The 24,817-nt window shown below is 40.6% G+C and overlaps 2 protein-coding genes across 6 annotated transcripts in view; one reads left to right on the forward strand and one right to left on the reverse strand.

Annotated features, from left to right (window-relative positions):
• Positions 1-16,187, reverse strand: part of atp10d (ATPase phospholipid transporting 10D (putative)) — a 75,500-nt gene extending 59,313 nt beyond the window's left edge. For 2 of the 4 annotated variants that reach the window (XR_010006644.1, XM_062982219.1), the window contains exons 1-4: positions 9,730-9,871; positions 6,621-6,938; positions 5,243-5,437; positions 764-968 (exon numbers count right to left, since the gene is read on the reverse strand). Coding sequence is in view for 3 of the 4 variants with exons in the window: in XM_062982219.1 (XP_062838289.1) it covers positions 764-968; positions 5,243-5,437; positions 6,621-6,823 (603 nt within the window). In the remaining variant the exon portion in view is untranslated. Of the gene's footprint in view, positions 1-763; positions 969-5,242; positions 5,438-6,620; positions 9,214-9,729; positions 9,872-15,924 lie in introns of those variants that run through there. The other 2 variants (XM_062982220.1, XM_062982221.1) reach the window with 2 other exon arrangements.
• pgm2 (phosphoglucomutase 2) overlaps positions 1-24,817 on the forward strand; it is a 161,248-nt gene that overhangs the window by 116,188 nt on the left and 20,243 nt on the right. Inside the window, exon 1 of one of the 2 annotated variants that reach the window (XM_003226249.4) lies at positions 16,237-16,402. The exons of the other annotated variant lie outside the window; for it this stretch is intronic. Within the exon in view, the coding sequence (XP_003226297.1) occupies positions 16,334-16,402 (69 nt within the window). The 5' untranslated portion in view covers positions 16,237-16,333. Of the gene's footprint in view, positions 1-16,236; positions 16,403-24,817 lie in introns of those variants that run through there. 2 annotated transcript variants of the gene reach the window in all.

The following is a 24,817-nucleotide window of genomic DNA, read 5'->3' on the forward strand; positions in this document are numbered from 1 at the left end:
TTACCCTGTCTCATAAGCCCTTTGTTGGGGGATGAGAAACAACTCCAAAATATGGTCTGGAGAGGCAGTTTCCCTTAATCAATTACTCATCTATGAAATTGATGTTATGTTATGCATAGTGGATGTCACAGTCAGAGATAGTGGTTTGAGTTTTGGACTACAACTCTGGAGACAGAGTTCAAATCCCTGCTCTGACACAAAAACCCATTGAGTAACTTTGGACATGTCACATTCTCTCAAGTCTCAGAGGAAGGCAATGGCAGACACTCTGAACAAATCTTGCCGAGAAATCCTCATCACAAGTTTGCATTAAGATTGCCATAAGTAGGAAATGACTTGATGACACACAGCAACAACAATCTTGCAGTCATGGGAATAAATACAATTAAGTCAGCAGTCAGCTAATTTTTTAAAACATGACTCAGTTCCCAATCATACTGCTAATTTTGTATTGTACTGTATAGAATAAATATCAGCATTCACCAAATTCAAGGCACTTTCTGGAACAACAAATGCGGCAAAAGGGGCTTTTCAAAGTAAATAGGTTTGGCCTAACTTCTCTCACCTCACTGTCACATAAAAACACTTTTTCTATGTATATGGTGTGTGCATGCATGTGTGTGTGTCATAGACCTGAGTCAGATAATCAGGTTCAAAGATCAACATTAAAGGTCAAAGAGATGTTCTGATTAAACTCATTGGTATATCAGTAATAGCCACATGGTTTCTCCATCCAATATTTAAAACTAAGGCAAATACATACCTGTTCTACAAATCCTTTCACGATCAGCTTCTCTTTTAGATTAGTCTCTCCATCAAGGCTTGAGGTTTCAATGTGACAGAGCCCATCTCCATCACTAGAATACAACAGTACCATGTCGGCAGGAATTTCCTCATTACATGACAGCTGGATAAAATCACCGACCTTAACATCCTTCCAGAACTTGTCCACAAAGTCCCCAGTCTTTCTGGGGAAAAGGGCAGATTTTTAAATGATAAATAAAAAGAAAACTCTTTAATTATCAGTAATCATGCCAATAAATTCATTAAAACCTACCAGCTTCTCTTCTCAGAAAAAGCAAAATAAAACCAAGATTGAGCTCATTAGGTTTTTCATAAACAAAATGAGATTCTCTGATATTAGCCTGGAATACAAATGAGGAGTCATTTACTTTTTAAAAGCACCCATAACAATTGAGGTAGAGGATGATGTTCAAAATATATATTTTAAATGAAGTCAATAAAAGTGCAGGATTGTCCATACCTTGCACATAAAAATGCTCAGATTGGATGAGAATTTGGGCATATCTAAACTGAGCATTTCGGTAGGTGCAGAAAAGGATCAGCCCAGTGGTGGCTACCTGCTGCTTGTGGTTGACATGGGGGAATGTTATCCAAAGTTGGGGGGAAATTCGGGCTCTCCCCCGACTTTGGGGCAGTGGGGCAGTGGAGCCACATACCCCCCCCCCCCCCACCAAGAGTTACTGAAAAACAATGAGATTGAATTGTCGAAGGCCAGAATCACTGGAGTGTTGTGTGGTTTCTGGGCTGTATGATGGTGTTCTAGTAGCATTTTGTCCTGATGTGTTGTCGAAGGCTTTCATGGCCGGGATCACAGGGTTGTTGTATGTTTTCCGGGCTGTATGGCCATGTTTTAGAAGTATTCTCTCCTGACGTTTTGCCCACATCTATGGCAGGCATCCTCAGAGGTTGTGAGGAATGGAGAAAATCAACAAGGAAGGTTTATATATATCTGTGGGAAGTCCAGGGACTGACTTTTCACCTGCATCTATGGCTGGCATCTTCAAAAAATCTTCAAGCTAGAGATATGATTTTAAAAAAAATGTAAGCATTTTCTGCTCTTTCAAAGTTTTACATTGTCGAAGCCGCTGGAGGCTCTGAGAAGACCCAGCAGCAACTGTACCCCAAACTATATCAAAACTAAATCTTTTAATAAAAGCATAAAAGTAATATTTCTTGTGTAAACTGCATTTATTGTGTACTGCATCAATTTCTAAATGTATAAACTTGTTTCAAATGTATCCTTAAGGCATCTGCTTTCCTAGTGCCTGCTATATTTACATAAGCTCCTGGAAACTTAGGCAACTGCACAATTTAAAAAGGTCCCTTTAGCAATCTACCAAGCCAGATAATATCAGATCTTAGAATGTTTACCTATTTGACTAAGACTAGAGACTTACCATTCCCACAGAAGAGAAAGCTAAAACAGATATGAATACGCGCTAGTCTTCTGAATAGGCAGCCAAGTCTCTGGTTATCTGGATTTGTCACTTTTTGTTTTCTGGGTTTTGCACCTTTGTCTCCACAGAACTGGACACTTGAGTCAATCAGGGAATCATCTGCATATCCACGTCATCATCCACCTCAGTTTTGCACCCTCCTACGGAGTGCATCTGCAATGTGCTGGACATTTAAACCTACCAATAATCTGCTGCTTCTCTTCCCACCATAGGGATCCCCTACTCCTGTCAATGACATCAGGGAAATCTCTGGCCAATCCCTGCATGGATCCTAGCCAGCCCGGTTTCTCAGCCTATCAGGAGGAGGTGTGAGAAGTCTGAATAGATGTCAACTGTGTCCATTTTTCAATGAAATTATGTGTGTACATTTTGAGTGTTGGCTGGTACTTGCATCCCTTTTAGCCGAACTGTAATAAACCTCTGTAGTAGCTGGCTAGTAACCAGCTGCTATAAATCACTACTGACCGAGAGGTCATGAGTTCGAAGCTCGGGTCGGGTTAATCCTCCGACCATTAAAAAAAAAATAGCCCCGGCTTGCTGTTGACCTATGCATCTGTCAAGTAGGGAAAATTTAGGTACGCTTTATGCGTGAGGCTAATTTAACTAATTTACAACACCATAAAACTGCCAGCAAAACACGAGGAAAAGAATGAGGAAGAACAGCCACCAGTGGACGGTGAAGCAACAGCTCCCCCTGTGGCCGGAATCGTGAAGCTGGAAAGATGTTAAAATGCCTCTGTGTCTGTCTAAACTGAATGTTGTTTGTCTGTTGGCATTGAATGTTTGCCATATATGTGTTCATTGTAATCCGCCCTGAGTCCCCTTCGGGGTGAGAAGGGTGGAATATAAATACTGTAAATAAATAAATAAATAAATAATTCTACCTGGAGTGCTGGTTCTCTGTCCTGGCTGATCTGATTTAGCAGAATCTCACTGGGCATGATCCTAGCTAAAACAACGTCAGACCCAGCCACAACTATCCAGACTGCCATTCTTTGTTACCCGGGCTCCTCTCCGCAACATATGGGGTGGCTGACAAGCAGCATTACTGCATGGTAGGGACTCCCTCCCACCTCTGCAGCAGTTGACGGAGCTCCTGTCAAGACCAATCCAGCATCAAGCATGACAAATTGGACCCATATCATATGGGCCGTATGAGAGTGTATAGATGTGGCCTGTAATTACACAGAACTCTTACTGAATTCCTTTCAAGGAGAACATTGATATCACATTGGAAGTAAATCTCTTTTATACGCAGAGGCCCAGTCAGCACTGTTACATTACTAGTCCTCGATTGAGAAATATAGATTATATGGACCATGTCAGGCCATGCATAAAGATGATAATCACCTGTTCAGAGAGAATATAGGCCATTTTGGTGTTGTAGGAGATGTAGAACAAAAAGTATTATTCTCAAGTTTCAGGATAGTATGGTCCCTTTATTCACAGGGGGCATGTTCTAAGACATCATGGATAACAGTGAACCCTATATTTTGACGATACATACACTGGAAGCATTTCATGGAAACACACTGGAGGACCTAGACCAGTGACTCTCAACCTGTGGGTCCCCAGGTGCTTTGGCCCACAACTCCCAGAAATCCCAGCTAGTTTACCAGCTGTAAGGATTTCTGGGAGTTGAAGGCCAAAACATCTAGGGACCCACAGGTTGAGAACCACTGACCTAGACAGACTCAAATATGCTTGGGGAGGGGGGGGGGAGTGTAGGTAAGTGAAATCATTGATACAGAATCCATGCATAAGGGGATCTTGCTGTATTCTCTTCCAGACTGAGGAATATTGACAAAGACTTCCATCTTGCGTTTCAGCTTTTTGCCTCCTCCCCTCTCCATTTCTGAAACCATACATGATACTGACTGATCACTTCCATTGTCTCTTGAGTATAAGAGGGAAAGTAATGTTTATATTGATTTTAAAAATTTATATGGATTTAGATAATAAAAATTTACAATAATATAAAATTACCTCAAAATATATTTTCTAGCTTTTGTCAATACAATTATTTCAATCACTTCATTAAAATCAACTTGTTTAGCTAAATCAATAAACAAAATTGCTATAGGATTAATTTTGATTAGTACTTCTTATTTGCCATGCTTTCAATACATTTGCCAGTCTATTGAGTGATATTTCAGTCAAAGAAATAGTAACTGCTACTTGAATGGCAAAGCAGGTATTGGCAAATATACCTTGCAGTTTTTTTATATATATAAATTATATTTTGGCTTCTTTCGATGCCAAAAACTGTCTTATGAACACTTTTAAGCTGAAGGATTTTATGCAGTAAGTCTTCTGTATATGTATTTACAAGTTTTGCTGCGTGGCAACTGAATGTTTTCAAAAGAAGACACTACACACCTGTGCCATCTAAATAATTTGTATGCCTAGTGAAGAGTGTTCATTTTGCCTTGTCTACAGTGCAAGTCTGTGCCGACAAAGTTTAGAGGCACCATTCACCTGGTAATTACTAGTTTCTGTTCCATGCCACATTTTGAATTGTGCTTACACATTTGAGATTTACATCCAAAAGTGAATTATTTTCTTTCTAAATGTATCAAAACAGGTATGTGTTGTCCATCAGCACAAAGAAAAATAGTAATGGCCCTTATGGGGATCATGACTAGAGGACTCATGTTTGGGAACTATTGGCCTAGAAATAGACAATGGCCAATGACATTTGAAAAAATTGAATAGTTCAGGAAATCTGATCCAGTTTTACTCATTTCAGCAATCCCTTGATGGAGATTATCCACAGAGGTGACTAAAACAGGATTTGCAAGAATGAAACTAAACAATCAATACTAGGAAATCTTGGGAGATCAGATGCTTGGTCATGAATAAGAAACATTTGACAGATATTTCCATCGTGGCAAATCCAGACTGTTAGGTTGCAGGAAGTCCTGCTTTATTTCAAAAAGGTTAACTTTGGCAAAGACAAAAGTTGTTTCTCGTGTACTTACCCACAGTAGACATGGGTGACAAAGTTGTTTATCATTTTATCCAATCTGTATTTCGTGTAATCCTCCAGGCCATCTTTCACTGCAATAATTGTGAGGACCACAAGGAGAGGAATCATTGTGATTTCTTTTCGAAAGGCTTCCACAACGGGGATCCAATTTAGCAGAACTATAAATAGGAAGTATAAATTGGCAGCTCTGGAACAAAGCAAAAGCGCGCACACAAGATATGAGTATCAGCCACTAGGTGCTGAAATAAAACACTTAAAAGGAACAATAATGCATCTCAGACAATAGCATATAATCAAATACATTCAAATAGTATTATCCAGTAAGGTAAGATGCCATTTAGGTGCAAAGTAATCCTGTGCATATTAAGATTCCATGAAACTAAAAGCAGAAAATAGTTCATAACAGTCAGATCAGAAGATGTGCCCATGTTAACAAAATATATATATAATCATTGCCACTATGGAACCCCTCAATGGGTGCATTTACACAGTAGAATTAATATATTTTTGTATAATGTTAACAGCCATGGATCAATGCTCTGGAACCATGGGAACTGCAGTTCTGCAAGATCTTTGGTTTTCTCTGCCAAAAAGTGCTGGTGTTTCACCAAATCACAAATCGCAGTAAGAGTTGTCTATTTATCATGTCAGAAGTGAATTGAGAATACAGTTATAATGTATAGAGAAACTACAAAGTTTTCCTAAGATCTACAGAGATACTCGCAGCAACACCTCAGCAAGCGAGAGTCCAAAAGTGGCACATTAAAACTCAGAAGCTCAATCTGTGGCTGATACCAGATGAGAAACTCCCTACTGGGCAAACAGAAGACTGGGAGACTTGGAAGGCGCTGAACAGACTGCGCCTTGGCACCACGAGATGCAGAGTCAATCTTAAGAAATGGGGCTACAAAGTGGAGTCCATGACATGCGAGTGCGAAGAAAAGCAAGCCACAGACCACTTACTACAATGAGGTCTGAACATGCACAATGGAGGACCTTCTCACAGTGATATCAGAGGCATTCAAAGTGGCCAGCTTCTGGTCAAAGGAAATCTAGTATAATGCCAAGTTTTTAACTTTGTAGTTTTTATATAGATTGTAACTGTATTCCCAATTCACTTCTGACATGATAAAATAAATAAATAAATAAATAGTCTCAGATAACATTTTGCATTTCCTTGTGATGCTTCCATACTCTATATATTCATCCAAGAGCAATACTTCAGTCATTTGACCTCAAAACAGTTTGGTGATATTGCTCATGGAATATTGATAAAACGATCACATTGGGAGTTATAATGGGGGAGTGGAAGACTATGGCTCTTTAATATTGAGAACTGCTACTCCCATCACTTGTACTTGACACACTACCTGTGAAATTGTTCATATAAATTTCTTGGTATGAAAGTCCATAGTCTGTACTTTGTAGTCCGTATTCTGTTCGACATATAATACTTTGATACTTTTTCATACTCATCTTTAAAACTTTGCAGAGAAGGTATAACTATCCGACGTTTTGGGATCTTTTTGGTTGGCTGCTGGAAACTGACACCTTCTGGAGTACCAGCTTCCATTTTGGCACTGCTGTGGTCCCTGACTTCCACATATAACCAAGTGTCCAAACAGCACTTTCCCCAGCAAAGCGTCTTTGTCGTGTTTCTGAGAAGGCTCTGAACCCCAGCAAATGTCCTACAAATAATAGCAGTTTAAATCACAAATAAAAGGGGATGAAATAAGCTCAGCAAAGTGTTTGCTTTATCATTAGTTAAAATGTCCAGTCCCTCCTCATACCCAAAATCTGAGAGCAATGCATAATCCAATATGTTTTACAATATCAAAGTAGTTAAAAATAAGGTAACAGTCTAAAAACACAGTGAACTATACAACAATTAAAATACATTTTAAGATGGTTGAAATCATGCACATTTGCAGTTGTATAGAGCTATTAAGATTCCCCCAAAAGTTTTAAATTAAAAAGCCAAATTGTATATACTCATGTATAAGTCTAGAAATTTCTAATAAATAATAATAATAATAAAACTTTATTTATACCCCGCCACCATCTCTCCCCAGGGACTCGAGGTGGTTACATGGGGCAAAAGCCCAAACAACCTAATTAAACAAAATAAACAACAACATAAACACAATTCATAGTATAAAAAAATAAAAACAGTAATACAATGTAAAATGAGAATATTATAACAGTTAATAATATTGATGAAGGTGTATTGGGAAAATATAATACTTGTATTGGAAACTATATATTGAATGTAATCATATTAGAAATGGGAATAGAAAATATGTAATCCCTAGCAGAATTTGTGCATATAGCTCCAAAATACACTCTGCCTAGCAAATAACTGTCTCCCCATAAGCAGAGACCAAAATTCACCCTAAGTTCCAGAGACATATGTCAAGTGTCAACAAGAATAGATAAAGCTCCATGCTAATGGACAAAAGACAAATTAAGGCTTTTAGGATGTCAAGATAAGACCTGGCGCCATGTAGGAGTGCTAATGACTCCCTGACAAGCTAAGATACGGGAAAATTCTTCAATTAATGGGATCCCTGAAAGCCTAGATAGGAATTCCTTAAATAAGGCCTAATGGAGGGTCAGAGGTCTTGAAAGTAGCCTATATTTTAGGAAAATGCAAAAGTAGCTTTTAGTAAAGTGCAAAGTAAGACTTTTTTGACACTAATTGGTGATGGATAATGCCTCTATGACGTAGGTAGATGAAGGCAAAAAGGGTATATAAGGACCTGTGTTTCTTTGTTCTGTACCTTCGCTTTCCTGATTACAGGAGAAGGTCCTTCCTATTGCTTATTCTCTCTGGCCACTGAGAATAAACGTCTTTTTCTACAGCAACCAGAACTCTCTTTGTCTCACTACCTCAAACCTTTGTCTGCCATTTCAATATCAGTCAATCAACCACCCAAAGCTGGGTAAAACTTATCTACAGGTCAATGTAAGTACTATCCTTTCAGTCTTATCAAACCATCTCTGAGCAGAGTGCAAAAAGGCAAGAGTTTAGGCCCCTTCTACACTGCCACATAATCCAGATTATCAAAACAGATAATCCAGATTGTCAGTTTTGAACTGGAATATCTGAGTCTACACTGCCATATAATCCAGTTAAAAGTGGATAATCTGGATTTTCTATGGTGGTGTAGAAGGGGCTTCAGTCTGTCCCTGGAGAACCTCAAAGAAGCACCAAACTCCTTTACTTTCTCCACCACAGCATCACTTTTTGAATACTTGGGTGGGAAAATGGTGGTGACAGAAGTCCAGGCATCTGGCCCTCTAAGACAGCACTGGCACTTTCCCCTCTCTGTGGGATGATCCTCAGTGTACCCACAAATCATATCAAAATCCATAATTTTAATATACTAAGTTGACTTAAACATATACACTAGTGGTAAAATGAAACCAGAATATTCACTAATGACAAAATGAAACCAGAGTAGAACCAACTAGGCTTCTAGTGTTATTTGATCTGCACTGTACATTACAAGGATAGTTTCAAAATTACCACTGAAAAGCTAGAAAATCCAGTGTGCATACAACCAATTTGTAACTTTATGAGAAATTCACCTCAAATAACAACCACTGAAACCATTAAAAGTCAAGAAAAAATGAATTTTAATTAATATTATGGTACGATATTACAGCCACTTAAACAATAAACCAACACCTCCTCTAAGAAAGATACCTTTCAACAGCTTCTTTTTCTGTGTTTGTATTTGATAAAATAATTTTATTGACAGCGTAGAGGAGCACTAACTAAAGATTCTGATACTAATATTCTCATATTGCTAAGAGTGCAAAGATATGTCAACGTTATATAGTCAGCCCTCAATATTTGCAGGTGTAACCTTTGTGGGTTTTGATTATTCATGGTTTGGATTCAAATATCCTTTCTAGTGTCCTCCAGCACAACTATGTGGTCGACTTCCACCAGCAGTTGACCATCGAATCATACTGGAAGACCTAAGCAGAACATTTCTTTTCACCTATGAAATATTAAAGAACTTGGTTGCCCTGCCAATTTTTTTTGGAAATAAATGAGAATAAAGCACCACCAAACACCCTAGAGGGAAGGAAGATAATTCTTTTGCTTCTTCACTACAAAGATACCAGGATGGATGACCACAAAGCTTCAACATATAGCTTCACAACTGCTACTAGGTGGTTTTGGTTGGTGTTGGTGGTATATTTGTGCACATTTTGTATTAGTGGAAGACAAAGCTTGGTCACTAGTTAAATTCCTATAGTACTGCTGCATTCACAGCAGTGATGAGAGGAAAAAATACAGGACACAACAACCCATTTCATGCAACAAGGTAAAGCCCATGGGGGTGGAGGGGGGGGGGAATAAAATTGTTTTTTCAAAAGAAGGAGCTTGCTTACAATGCAGAGTTGGGTAGGAGATCATGACTTCCATCTGTTCTTGAAGGATATATAGTGATTAATATCATTTACCTTGTTTAGTCTTTATTTTTCAGCCACTGAGTTATATTAGGACTGCAGCCAAATCATCCTTCCCTAGTACTTTTCTGGGGAAGAGTCACAATGAAAGCAAGAAAGAATTGCTCTGGAATTAAATGTATGAGATATTATGATGTCAGAATTCTAATACTATAATGCAGACAGAAGAAAAAAAATTCTATCCCTTGGTGTTGCCAGGTTTCCAAAATAGCAACAAGAGGCAGCTAGAATTCATGACATGTTGGGTTGACATTCAGGGAGTAATTGTTATCAATTCTGAGTTCTCCTAAAATACTAAACAAAAATATCGATCTTAATACATCTAGATATAATAATAATAATAATAATAATAATAATAATAATAATAATAATAATAATAATAACAATAACAATAACTTATTTGTATACTGTTCTATCTCCCCGAAGGGACTCGGGGCGGTTTCCAGCATAGGCATTCATTTACCAACACAGAAACATACAGATTACCCAAAATAAAATAAAATAAAATCTTGTTTTTTTCTGTAAAATTAGCATGTTGTCCACATTCATAAATTACATTACAAATATAATCCAAAATACTGGATTTCTGCCATATGCACTAGTCTGTATAAAAAGAAAAGCTTTCCAAACCTTAAATAAAAGCTTATAATAAGGAATGCCTAGTCCTATGAGAGAACAGGTACTATACTTGTTCTGTCACGCGCTGGGCCTGTAACTATTGTCTTTGTATAGGACGTATACTTTATGCCCAACGGGAAGCCAGGGCGCCTCGAAAGAGAGGTTGTTGAGGATTTTCCCGAAAAGGATAGTTCTTTGAGTCTTTAATGAGATAACAAAATCTTTATTGATGAACAAATAATAAATCCTCAAGGAGTCAAATAACACTTCAAGGTTTCTTTAATAAACTGTTGGCCCTTTCAGTCTTGTCCCCAGGGGACAGGCAATTGGCTTTGGATAACTGTGAAAACCCTCTTATAATCTCTCCCAGGCTGTCTATTAAATGGGCTTAGTAGATGTGGGACCCACTACTGATTCCAAATGCGTCTGGGTATCGAGTGGACCTACCAACCAAGGCTTGCAGATGTTTCAGCTGGGGTCCCGTGGATCTGTGGTGCTGTTCTCTCTCCGAGGTTTCTATGAAAACTTCAGGGCTGTTTCCCTCAGGAGCTGTGAGGCTGAGAGGCTGTAAGCTCTCAGCCAGAGCTTTTGGGACCTTTCCCTCTGGGACTCCTGTTTTTGATTTCTCGGATATTCTGTATCCTCGTATGTTATTGAGATAGGAAGCCTTTCTACGGGAAGAGCTAGTCTATGTCCTATAGCTTAGCTTCCTTAAGTGAGACTGACCCAAAAATGGCTCCTTCCCTCCCAGAGCCCTGAACAAGGGGCGGAACCAAACTTAATGATGATTGACTGGTGGCCTGTCCTATGATTGCAAACATTTGCAGCAAGAAAATAAAGTCGGAGCTTCTGGTACAGCTGTACCAGCACAATACTGTATTTAGAATTACATGTACATTTGGCCCATGAACATTACCTGACTATATATTACTTGAGTTACTCTAGCAAATCACTGTTGAAATCATTTTCAGATTAATCTGTTCTGATTTAGGAGATGGATGGAGATTCCTTTTTCTTTTAGAGCCTGTTAGGATCCTGATGTAGCCCTTCTTAACAATATGTGCATTCAGCATATTGTTGTAGATATATTTACAGTCAGAAATGAAGATCTCGCTAGCTTATTGTGTTACAACATAAAGATTAGTTTCATAGAGTTTATTTGGATTGCAGTTGATAGTTTCTTCCTAGGATGTTTAAGAGACACCCCCTACCCACCCACCCACATGACAGCATCTCCTAAATGCTGTTGTGGAGTGCTTAATAAAGGTTCTTTCTATATGACCCACTGCTCCTGTTTTTTCTATTGTAATGGAAGTACAGTACTCTATATACTCATGAATATATCTAGAAATTGTAGTCAAAATATCAGCCCAAAAACAGTGTTGACTTATCCACAGATCAATGTAGTGGGCAAAAAAAAGCATATTACAGGTTGAAAATCTCTTATCTGGAATTCTAAAATCCTCCAAAATCTGTAATTGTCCACATGGGGTGGTAAACCAGTTTAGAAGCAGGACCATCACCTCTGGACTGTATAATACAACATCTTGCACTACCTATTGCCAGTTTCTGATCAGTTTCTGTGGCAGCATGCCAGCACAGAAATGTCTCCGGGGGCAAGGGGCAGGATTGTTCTTCTCCCCCATGTAATTCACTTATCTAGTTAAATGCATTTATTTTCTCTAAATTTAACATTGCAGCATTGCAAAATTGCGTATATTCAAATAAAAAGTTTAAAAAGATAAGTATGCAGACCAGCGAAACTCTTGGGGTCAGAATTCTTGCCCAGATAACCTTGTGATAAGCTCACAATAAGTCAGAAATAACTTGAAGTCACAAACCAACATTATTATTTCTACTTAATTACTTAGAAAGAACCATGGGGAAAAATTGGGGATGATTGTTGGTCATGGCAAAATTACATTTCTGTTTCAGGGATTTTATTGGAGAGAACGCTGCAGGATGAGTGAAATCTGCTGGTGGAAAGCCTTGTGAGCACCCACCCTGTTATCCGTCAGTTTCACTTATCCGTCATTCTGCCCGCCAGTTTATGACGGATAAGTGAGACTCTACTGTATTTGCAAACCACCCAGAAGTTGAATCAATGGCAGAAATGCTGGGTCTTGTATTTTGAGAGATTCAATTATTCTCCTTGATCAAATCCATGACTGCGATAAACAAGATTCCTGGATCTGGCAGACGTTGAGGACAGAGTTATTCTGTAGATTCTAGAGAGTCCTAGAAAAAAACATACATTTAAATCAAATCTTCGAAACTTTAAATTTGTAAATATGGAAAGCCAACGTTACTACTAATTTATTATGACCCACCATTCACTTCATAATGCCACGTACATTCAGACTGTCACAGATAGTATGAGGCCTGAATACATGCCAAAATAGTAGCTCCGGATGTCTCAAGGTGGACTTTGAAATAATGTAGTAATGCTTCTCTGTGGGCCCGCTTCCAAGGTCAAAAGGGAGTGGAGCCACTGAAGGGATGAGGGAGTAGAGGTTTTGGCTGCCTCCTAAGTCAGAAACAGCTCCAAGCTTTGAACGTTGATATTCTGCCAGCTCAAACAGAACGAAAACTAGTGATTGGCCTAGTGGATGTTGGGAGGTGGCCCAAGCTCAACCTTCAGCCCTGTTGCAGAAAGTTTTTATTCTGACTCCATCTGAAACAAATAGTGTCAGTGCAGGAAAATAGTGAAGTATTCCCTTGAGTTACTTACTTTACTTAGGCGATCCCTCGTTGTCCGAGTATGATGGCCCTCCAAGTGTAGTGTCTTGGCGGTGGATACGTAGGTGGCTGTGCTATTCTTGATCCAAATGTTCTTCCGCAGTGAGGACATCGGTATCCAGATGGAAGGCGGTTCCGGTCAGGATTGGCTTGATTTGCCTTCCTCTTGGCATATTTATCCCTTTTGCCCTCCAATCATGCCTCTTTGAATACCACAACACTGCTGGTCACAGCTGACCTCCAGTTAGAGTGCTCAAGGGCCAGGGCTTCCGTGTCTATGCCACAGTTTTTAAGGTTGGCCTTAAGTCCATCTTTAAATCTCTTTTTCTGCCCACCAACATTACGTTTTCCATTATTGAGTTCGGAGTATAGTAACTGTTTTGGGAGACAGTGATCGGACATTAGGACAATGTGGCCAGTCCAGCGGAGTTGTTGGCGTAGGAGCATTGCTTCAATGCTAGTGGTTTTGCTTCTCCAAGCATGCTGACATTTGTCCGCCTGTCTTCCCAAAAGATTTGCAGGATTTTTCAGAGGCAACACTGATAGAATCGTTCCAAGAGTTGAGTGTGACATCTGAAGACAGTCCATGTTTTGCAGGCATACAACAGGGTTGGGACGACAATAGCTTTATAAACAAGCACCTTGGTGTCCCTATGGATATCCTGGTCCTCAAATACTGCTTCATTCAGAAAAATGCTGCACTCGTAGAGCTCAGGGGGTGTTGTATTTCAGTGTCAATGTTGACTTTCTCGGTGGTGGCCCCCCCAGCTTTGGACTGCCCTCCCAAGGGAGATCAAGCTAGCCCCTACCCTCCAAACCTTCTGCACACAATTAAAGACGTGGCTTTTCTGACAGGCTTTCGATCATGTTTAGACTCTCTAATATTACATATGAGGACCTTTACATTCTTTATTTGCACTTTACAATTCTGAGATCGAATACTGCTGTTTTATCTACAGCAATTGCTGCCTTTTATTGTTTTTTACCAGGGAGTACTGTGAATTTATGATGTTGTGTTTGACTGTTTATTGTCTATGTTTTGTTTTGCACTTGTATTTTGTATGTCACACCTTGAATGTTCTGTGAGCTGCCCCGAGTCCCTCTGGGAGATGGTGGTGAAATATAAATAACATTATAAATAACAGGCCCGGGCTGTGGCGCAGGCTGGTGAGCAGCCAGCTGCGGTCAGCTGCAACAAATCACTCTGACCAAGAGGTCATGAGTTCAAGGCCAGCTTGGAGCCTGTGTTTGCCTCTGTTCTATGTTAAGGCACTGAATGTTTGCCTTATATGTGTAATGAGATCCATCCTGAGTCCCCTTCAGGGTGAGAAGGGCAGAATATAAATACTGTAAATAAATAAAATAAATAAATTTATTATTATTTTGTGGAGAGGTGGCTGCTAAGGTAGCAGAAATGGTCAAAATTTTCTAACGTTACACCATTAAGCTATATTCGTGGCCTTGCAGAAAGATTGTCTGGTGCCTGCTGGAAGAGCACTTTGGTTTTCTCGATGTTCAATGAGAGGTCGAGCTTCTCATATGCTTCTGCAAAGGTGTTTAGAGTGGCTTGTAGATCTTCCTCTGAATGCACATAGATTACGTTATCAGTGGCATATTGGAGTTCTATAACAGATGTTGTTGTGACTTTGGTTTTGGCTTTCAGTCTGCTGAGGTTAAATAGCTTGCCATCTGTCCGAAAGATCATTTCCACTCAGGTGGGAAGCTTCCCATCAACAAGATGAAGCATCATAGCGATGTATATGTGTGTATACATAGTGTGTATATGTGTGTGTGTGTGTGTATACACACACATGCATGTATACATATATACATATATACAATATAATTTACAATAATATATAATATTATAATATATTGTATATGCATGATATTAATATTATTTTGTAATACAATATAACGCTAACAATACAATATAATAATATTAATTATATATTATATGTTACCTGTAATATTACTAATAATATTACAATATATAGGTATAGTACAATATGGTAATTTATTGCCAGTATTGTGCTATGCTAATAATATAATATTGTATGTAAATTTAATTTGTAAGCCGCTCTGAGTCCCCTGCGGAGTGAGAAGGGCGGGACATAAATGTATTAAATAAATAAATAAATAAATAATAAATAAAATGGAAAATAAGATTGGGGCAATAACACATCCCTGTTTGACACACACACCTTCCATGGGTTGCCCTTGAGTAGATGTAAGCTGGATATTTTTTTTAATGAAAAGCAGTGCATTCCTGTTGAAACACTGCACAGAAGCCTTAGAGACAACCATTGTCCTCAAAACAGACATGGGAACCAGGGGCAGCTAATGGCTCTGAACAAAGGATGCCCCCAGGCAGGAAAAGCCAGGAGATGAAGCTTTTCAATGCTAATTAAGGTGATTAACTACAACATTCACACTGGCCTCCAACTGACAGAGTTCTTCTCTCACCCTGGACTTTCCACAGATATATACAGTAGAGTCTCGCTTATCCAACATTCTGGATTATCCAACGCATTTTTGTAGTCAATGTTTTCAATACATCGTGATATTTTGGTGCCAAGTTCATAAATACAGTAATTTCTGCATAGAATTACTATGTATTGAACTACTTTTTCTGTCAAATTTGTGGTATAACATGATGTTTTGGTGCTTAATTTGTAAAAGCATAACCTAATTTGATGTTTAATAGGCTTTTCCTTAATCCCTCCTTATTATCCAACATATTCGCTTATCCAACATTCTGCCGGTCCATTTATGTTGGATAAGGGAGACTCTACTGTATATATAAACCTTCATTGCTTAGTTTCTCCATACCTCACAACCTCTGAGGATGCCTGCTATAGATGTGGGCGAAACGTCAGGAGAGAATACTTCTGGAACATGGCCATACAGCCCGGAAAACATACAACAACCCAGCCATTGTCCTGTCACACCCTCTTAAGAGTGTGCGTTGTTGAATTTCAGTTTTGTTTTCTGTAGGAGTACATTAGGCCAATCAGAGCGTACAATGGTGCAGTGACGTCACGGGGGGCGGGCCGGAGCGTAGCAAGGAATACTTTTGGTGAGGGGGTGACGAAGGTTGACCAATAGAGGCAGCCCAACATCAATGGCTCCTCCCTCAGGGGCGGGGCCAACCGTTTGCCGGCCAGCGTGAGGCGCTTTCCTCAGAAGTGGTTTTGGAGCGCTGCTCTGTGAAGTCGCTGTCTCGTTGCGGAGGGAAGGCATGGCTGCGTCAGCGGAAGGGGCCAAGCGGGCCCAAGCGGCGGCGGCTCAGTGGCTGCTCTGGGACAAGGTGAGAGGCGGCGGGCGGGGGGATTTAAAGGGGCCGTGCAGGGAGCGGAAAAAAGAGGCTCTCTCCGCCCTGCCTTCCTTTCCCCTTCATTGCGCTCCTTCCTCGCCTGAGAGGGTTTGTGTGGCTCGAGGGGGGTGTTTGCTCAACACACGCAACATCTGGCTCCTTCTTAGCCGCGCTGCTGTGAAGAGACAGGCCGGTTTCTTATCCTTATTGATGACCCGAGACGACTGCGCCTGCGCAGAAGAGGGAGTGTGGGCAGGTGAAGTTCGCCACGCAGGCTGCAGCCACGAAGGCCCTCCTTCTTCACAAGTGTCAACACCTTTCCCTCCTGGCCGCGCTGTCTGTCTTGAGTCTAGGGGCCCTTCCACACAGCCATATGACCCAGAATATCAAGGTAGATCATCCACAGTATCTGCTTTGAACTGGATTATCTGAGTCCCACAAGATAATGTGAGATTTTATCCAGCAGTGTGGAAGGGTCCCCAGAATATCAAGGCAGATAATCCACAATAAGGAGCCCCGGTGGCGAAGTGCATTAAAGCGCTGAGCTGCTGAACTTGCAGACCGAAAGGTCCCAGGTTCAAATCCCGGGAGCGGCTTGAGCGGCCACTGTTAGCTCCAGCTCCTGTCAACCTAGCAGTTCGAAAACATGCCAATGTTAGTAGATCAATAGGTACCGCTCCGGCAGGAAGGTAACGGCGCGCCATGCAGTCATGCCGGTCACATGACCTTGGAGGTGTCTATGGACAACGCTGGCTCTTCGGCTTAGAAATGGAGATGAGCACCAACCCCCAGAGTCAGACATGACTGGACTTAACGTCAGGGGAAAACTTTACCTTTACTTAATCCACAATATCTGCATTGAACTGAGTTATCTGAGTTCACACTGCCGTATAATCCAGTTCATCTGTGTGGAAGGAGCCTAGGGCAGTGCTTCCTGAACTCTCACCCTCCAGATGATTTGGACTTTGATCCCCAGAAGCCTTATCTGCCTTGGCCAAGGAAGAAGGATTCTGGGAACCACAAGTCCGAAACCATTGGAAGCCCAAAGTTTGGGAAATTGAAAAAGATCCTCTACACTGCCCTGTATCCCAGTATCTGATCCCAGATTTAATGCTTATCCGAGATTATCTGGCAGTGGAGACTCAAGTAATCCAGTTTAAAGCAGATAATCAGGGATCCAATCCTGGGATATAGGGCAGGGGTCCCAGAGGTCCATAGATGTTGGGGATCACTTCTGGAGCCCCTTCTACACTGTCATATAATGCAAATTATCATATCAGATAATGGAGCCTTTGGTGGCATAGTGGACTAAAGCCTCGTGACTTGAAGGTTGGGTTGCTGACTGGAAAGCTGCCAGGTTCGAATCCCACCCAGGGAGAGTGAGGATGAGCTCCCTCTATCAGCTCCAGCTCCATGCGGGGACATGAGAGAAGCCTCCCACACGGATGGTAAAAACATCAAAACATCCGGGCGTCCCCTGGGCAGCATCCTCGCAGATGGCCAATTCTCTCACTCCAGAAGCGCCTCAAGTTGCTCCTGACACGAAAAAAATATCAGATAATCCACATTATCTGCTTTGAACTGGGTTATATATATACTTACTTTATTTATACTCCATCCCCCCCCCCCCCAAATGAGGACTCAAGGTGGCTAATAATCACACACTTTGATCACAATTTAAAGCAAAGCAAATACAAAAATTAAAAATAAATGTGTTGTCAAAGGCTTTCATGGCTGGAATCACTGGGTTGCTGTGAGTTTTCTGGGCTGTATGGCCATGTTCCAGAAGCATTTTCTCCTGATGTTTTGTCCACATCTATGGCAGGCATCCTCAGAGGTTGTGAGGTGTGTTGGAAATTAGGCAAGTGGGGTTTATATATCTGTGGAAAGTCAAGGATGGGAAAAAGAACTCTAATCCTGTATTATAAATAAATAATACAGTGTGGGTTTAGATTAAAATGCAGTTAATAATCTAGTTCAGATCAGATAATCTGCATTGTATATGGCAATATAGATGGGGCCTGGGATTTGTAGCCCTCTACAAGTCAGTTCAGCTGTAATCATTCAATAACACTTTGTCTGGCCTTTTTTCATCTGTTTGGTTGTTGTTTAAGATTTCAGCACCTTAAATAGCTCCTTTGAGTTATAGTTCTGCTTGACATTTGGTGCAGAGTCACGTCACCATTCCACTGGCATGGGGACCATAAACCATGTTAAGTAATAGTGAGCCATGAGCACCAAAGCTATCCTGAGTTAGTAGCCCTCTAAAAGAAGAGCAGTCCATCCTGTGGGTGTTAAGAGGCCTGGCTGTGGCATAGAAAAGTGGTCAGGTCTTTTTTTCGTTTCCATCCCACTATCCTTGGATCACTGGAGGCCAGCCTATTGGAGCTGATAGCATACAGGAGTGTACAGAAATGTGTCACTGTCTTTTACTTGCAGATCAACTGGCCACATGACAGAAGAGCTGTCCCTCAATAGACTGAGAGACATTTTGAGTTGGTCCAGCTGAAGATAGTGGAGCTTCAGGCCTAAAATCAATTATGTTCCTAGACCAAACCCATGAAATCAGTGGTATTTACCCTGAATGACCTACCATCTTTCAATGGACCAGCTCTAGTGAGACTTTGAATTAAATCACTTTCAACTAGCTTTTTGATGTGATTTCAAGAGATTCTTTTTTTTGAAACACACCCCAGATCTTTAAGTGAATGTTCATATGAAGGTCACATGGAGAGAAACATGGTGATGGGGAAACATCTTACACAGAGTGGGTGGATAATTGCTGGAATGACCTAAATGTTGAAATTAATACAATTATTTCAGCATATGCCACTTCCTTCCCTACCTCCAATGTTTCTTTGGTATTTATTTTTCAGCTTTGGTAGCACTCAGGTGCCTCTTAACGGTATCAGCAGTACTCCTCTCTTTATGAAAAAAACTAAAAATAGAAGTTATGTTTAGTAAAGGACTTGTCCTGAAAACGGATGTTACTGTCATTCTGCACCTTCAGGTCGTTTCTGACTTATGGCCACCTTCAGATGTCTCTATCACAAGGTTTTCTGAGCAAGATTTGTTCAGATGAGGTTTTATGTTGCTTTTCTCTAAGGCTGAGAGAGTGTGACTTGCCCACAATTGCTGGGTTACCATGGCTGAGGCTCATGTCAAATTCTGGTCTCCTCAAGTCTAGGACTGGTTGTTATCCCTCAATAATTATTAGGACCTTCTGTTTTATGGGGATTACTTAATTCAATGTGAGTTGCTAAAAGTGGAGTTTAGGACCACAGATTTAGTTTACTAGTATGAGTTAAAATAGACAAAGCCTTGAAACAAAAATCTTGCTCAGTGCTGTTTACTGAACCTTTTACCCCAATTCTTGTATTCAAAACTAAGCAAGAACATTTACTCTTCTGACAGGTATTATTGTACTCTGTCAATGTCCAGTGTGTCTTTTATCAGTAGGGAAAAGATATGATTGTGGTTGTACAGCATATGCTGGGTCACATGCCCAATTCATCCTAAGTATGTTACGCGATGAATGAATTTCAGTACAAATCATATTATTTCCTTCACATGTCCAATTCATCCGGATGATATTATGCGATGAATGGATTGCAGTACAAACTATATTATTTACTGTGCTCTACAAACATTAAGGGCCACCAAACTGAGTTTCAGCATTCTCTAGTCTAGCGGCTTTTTATTCAAACTCTGCAATTGAAGATGAGTCAGATCATTCACTTTTCCAGAGTGTCTTAAACTTCAGTGGTTTTCGCCTCTGTTCTTTTGCTCCACTTGTTTTGTTTTGTATAAAAAGTTTATTTATGTGCATTAATTTAAAACATTTATACTCTGCATTACATTAGTGTCTGGTATGCCCTCCAAATAATTGAACTCACTTCATTTTACTTACTCTGCTTTATCACTGTCATTAAATTTTATTAAGTCTTTTGTAATGTGTCATTCATCTTCTGAAGATTTAAGTGCAAAGCACAAGTAAATCTTTATGCTATGAACTGTGGAATTAAATATCCGATTCTAAATCTGTGTATCATGTACACAGCCAACAGTTCAAAGTGCACACACTTCCTATCAAGATGGTTACGAAAAATAAATTTATCCTAGATCAATGTTCTGATAAGCATTGTTGTGCCATCTGTACTATTACAGAACAAGAACTCAAGTTTCCAAGTTGTTACACATATAGATTCCAATCTTTAGGTTCACACAGCACCTGACTAGAACATCATTCTGGGGGAAAGCTAGTTTCATTGTTTCAGGATTCAGTAATAGACTACAACATTAGCTTGATTCATAATTTAACTAAAACCACTGCTATCTTATTGACCAGTGATCTTGTGTTAATGACAAAAGGTTTGGATAACAGAAGGAGAGTAGAATTATGGGGCAAACAGTGCAGACTTAATGGGAGTCATTTTTTCTATTCAGTGCATCATTAGCTCCTTTTAGTTCTTAAAAGTACTACCTGCAAATATTTGCTTCAAATTACATTAAGCAAAACTAATGCAATAGCAGCAGATGTATGTGTGTATAGGTTGAGTATCGCATATCTAAAATGCATGGGATCAGAAATGTTTTGGGTTTTGAATTTTTTCCGATTTTGGAATTTGTATTCTCATACATAAAGAGATATTTTGGTGGCATTACCCAACTCTCTAAACACAATATTAATTTATGTTTCATGTACACATCATATAATAGCCTGAATGCAATTTTATATAATATTTTAAAAAGCTTTGTGCATGAAAAAAGGTTCAGAAAGCAAAAGAATAACTTTCTCAGATATCCATATGGATAATTTTGGATAGTGGAGTATTATAAATTCCAGAATTCCAGATAAGAGATGCCCAACCTGTATATATTTGATATAGATTTATGCCAAAACAACAGGGGGTGTAATAAAATGTTTTAGAAATCAGCAGTGAGCAAAAATAAAGGGACAAAGCAATTATGTTTGACTTCAGGCTGTCTGAGATCTCATTTCACAAATGTTTTTCTGTCTTCCCCAAAGGAAGTAACAGATAAGGCTAAGTAAACTGTTCAGAAAAAAACATTTTATAACAGTCAGACTATTGTTGAGAAACCCTAGTTCTAGTGACTGTCAAACTAGCTTTTGGGCACAAGCTTACTAAATACTTCGCAGAGGTCATTGTCAGCTTCAATTCCTCCACTCAATCTGAAACGTATGGATAACATTTATTCATCTGCCTCACTCTTCATTTTTATAATGATTTAAATAGTGCATGTGAAACACTTGGGGCATTTTTTTTCTAAACCAACATTTTACTCCTTTCCATCTCAGTACACAATACTGAATAGTGTACTCAAGTGGCTCATGTACAGATTAACAGAAAGAGAGTCATCTCACCATTTTGGGTTGGCCACCCACCCCACCCCCTTCTACTCACTTGGCTAACCATCACTGTGGTCTTTAGCCATTACAAATTATTATTCAAAGTACTGTGAGTTTTTCTTTTCTTTTTGTAAAGCACTCTGCTAATAGGAGCCATGTGGTTAGATGTTCAGCTGTTTTTGTGCATGTGTAAAATGATTTCTTTATAAAGCACTCACGATGGCAAATTAGAAGTGCATGCTGTTTTACTGCAAGTGTGCATTACAATATTTTCTTTGTATAAAGACTTTTTTCAAAAACTACAATTTCTTGATATGGCTCTTTACTGTCTGTCTTTTTACAACTTTAGCAAGAAATTGTTTGTAATTACTGAAGACAGTTCTCTAATGCTTTTTATGGTTTCTAATCTGTACTGGTTTTAAGAATTTGTAAGCTTGGTATAGTGATTTGAGTTTTAGAGATCAAGTTTCACATCCCTTGGACAAGTCACATATGGCTAGTCTCAGAAAACACTGTGATAAGACCATCTTAGGCCAGGCATGGGCAAACTAAGGCCTGTGGGCTGGATACGGCCCTCTGGGCACTTATGCCCAGCCTTCCAATTTTTCTCGTCCTCTGGGCATAAGGATGTCATGGTTCGCCACCTCCTTATGCCGAAAGAATGCGAGAAGAAGGCACGTGGTGGCTGGGAGCCCTCTGGAGTCTCTCAGCCCACTGTGTGCCTTCCTCAGGCCCTCCTCCCAGCATTAGGATGTGGCGAGTGGCTCTGTCCTGATTCTGGGAGAAGCACAGCCTGGAGAAGGAGGTAGGCGGGGACCAAGGGTGCTCCAAAGCCCCCTTGCCTGTCTCTCCCTTTTCCCTGGGTCAGGAGAGGCGTGGCTCCGTCCTGATGCCGGGAGACGCCTGGCCCCAAGGAGGAGGCAGGCAGGGGCTGAGGGAGCTCCAAAGTCCCCTCACCTGCTGCCTGTGTCCCCCTTTTCCCAGTGTCAGGAGAGGTGTGGCCCTGTCCTGATGCCGGGAGAAGCCTGACCCTAAGGAGGAGGCAGGCAGGGACTGAGGGAGCTCCAAAGCCCCCTCACCCGCTGCCTGCCTCTCCCAGCGTTAGGATGAGGTGAGGCCCCATTCTGATAATGGCAGAAGGGAGAGGCAGACAGGAGCTGAGGGAGGGAGATCAAAAGCCTCAGCCTTCTCTCATCATAAGGATGGGGCAAGCAGCTCCATTTTTATGCTGGGGGGAAAGCCAGAGGGTGATTTGGCCCCACCCCCCATGCCCCTTATCCCTCCAGTGCCCCACCCCACCTCCTCCTGGGCTTGCCCCACCCCAGCCCTACCTCCTCCCAGGCCTATCCCACCCCCAACCATGCCCCCTCCTGGGCCTACCCCACCCCCAACTCTGCCTCCTCCCGGGCCCATCCCGCCCCCAACCTTGCCTCTTCCCAGGCCTGCCCCACCCACCCTCCTGGCCCAGCCCTCCAGCCCAGCCCAACCCTCCTGGCCAGGCCCGGCAAATGGCCCCATGGCAAAAAAGTTTGCCTATGCCTGCCTTAGGGTTACTAAAAGTCAGAATCGCCTTAAGGCACACAACAATAAGACTTCCATTAATGACTCCCATTAATGGGAAAAGGGTGGAATATAGAAGAATAACAACCACAACCATTCTTAGTAATAATGTAAAATATAGAACCTACTTCTGGGTTAAAGAATAAACCACTGCACAAGTCCAAATGAGTTGAAGTATAGCAGTATTAATTATTTGATTCCAGTTTTGATTTTGTAATGGACACCCAGTTTAACACATGTCACATGTCTCCCAACCAACTCAACATTCTAGTTCTGATGTATAGAACTTCAGAATCAGAAGTAGAATTATGTGACCTTCCAGATGTTGTTGGACTCCAATTCTCTGCTTTAAATATATAATTAAATATATTAATTAGGTTTATTATATCAGAGTGAATTGAAGACATAATGTCTATTTCATTCCCTGGCTTTATACTTTCAGATGTTTTTCAAGTACCACACACATAAAATGCTTTGTAAATGCCATAATGATAATGGGTAATGTTCTGCCCTCATGTTGTGTAACTGCTTGGAAGGTGAACCGGTTGCACAGGGAACAGATGGAGGACACTTAGACAGTCAACAAAATTTAATAACTGAAAAAGGTTTCAACCCCTTTCTCCTCCCGAGTCTAACCAGCACAGTCATCGTAAGAGAATTCAAGTCCTTGAGAAAGGGGCTCTGAATTACTTAACTTCTCTGCTGTTTCTTCTCATGTTGATGTCTGTCTGTCTTTGCAATAATGCTTGACTTGAACTAACTTTTACTTGAAAATATCTCTGACTTGAAATGTCTCTGACTTGGCTCCAACATAACTCCATCTGGATGTGCTATTTTGTGGGCCTTCCTGGCCTCTCTCTTTCCTCACCTTCCACTTCTAAAATGACTGGTTCTTTAAGGAACAAGAAGGGCTTTGCCTGAGCCTCCACCCTTGGGAGGATTCTTAAAGGGGCAAGAAGGGGGTGGCTTACAGAGAAAGAGGCTATCTAGGTTGAACCCCACAAAGCTTTACATGAAATGCTAATCCCCTCTAACTAAAACGGTCTTAAATAGGGGTAAACAGTGAGAGGCATGAGAGGTAACTTACCTGCCTGCATGTGGTGTGAAAAAAACTCTCCCATAGCTTGTCCCATGGCTATCTAAAGTTGATGTGTTCTCAAAAATAAATTTCAGGGTCAAACAATCTAATAGGAGTTCATTTCATATCTGGCATTATGCAGAGTATGACAGTGTAATCCATACATGTCAAAGACTGAATCCAGCCTTCCATGTCATTTTACATAGCCCGTGAGGCTTTCAATGCCAGAGCAATATAGTTAAATTCATATAGTCTTACAATTACAAACAGTGATTTGAAGGCAACCATGAAGCTGATGTAGTCCTCAGTGAAAATGAGTTTGACACCCCTGATGTAATCCATTCTTGCTGTGGATCACTACTCAGGGGGCTTTTATGAGATAGGAACAGCTGTGTTGTGT

The sequence above is a fragment of the Anolis carolinensis genome, chromosome 5 (assembly GCF_035594765.1).
Source record: "Anolis carolinensis isolate JA03-04 chromosome 5, rAnoCar3.1.pri, whole genome shotgun sequence".
Taxonomy (NCBI): Eukaryota; Metazoa; Chordata; class Lepidosauria; order Squamata; family Dactyloidae; genus Anolis; species Anolis carolinensis.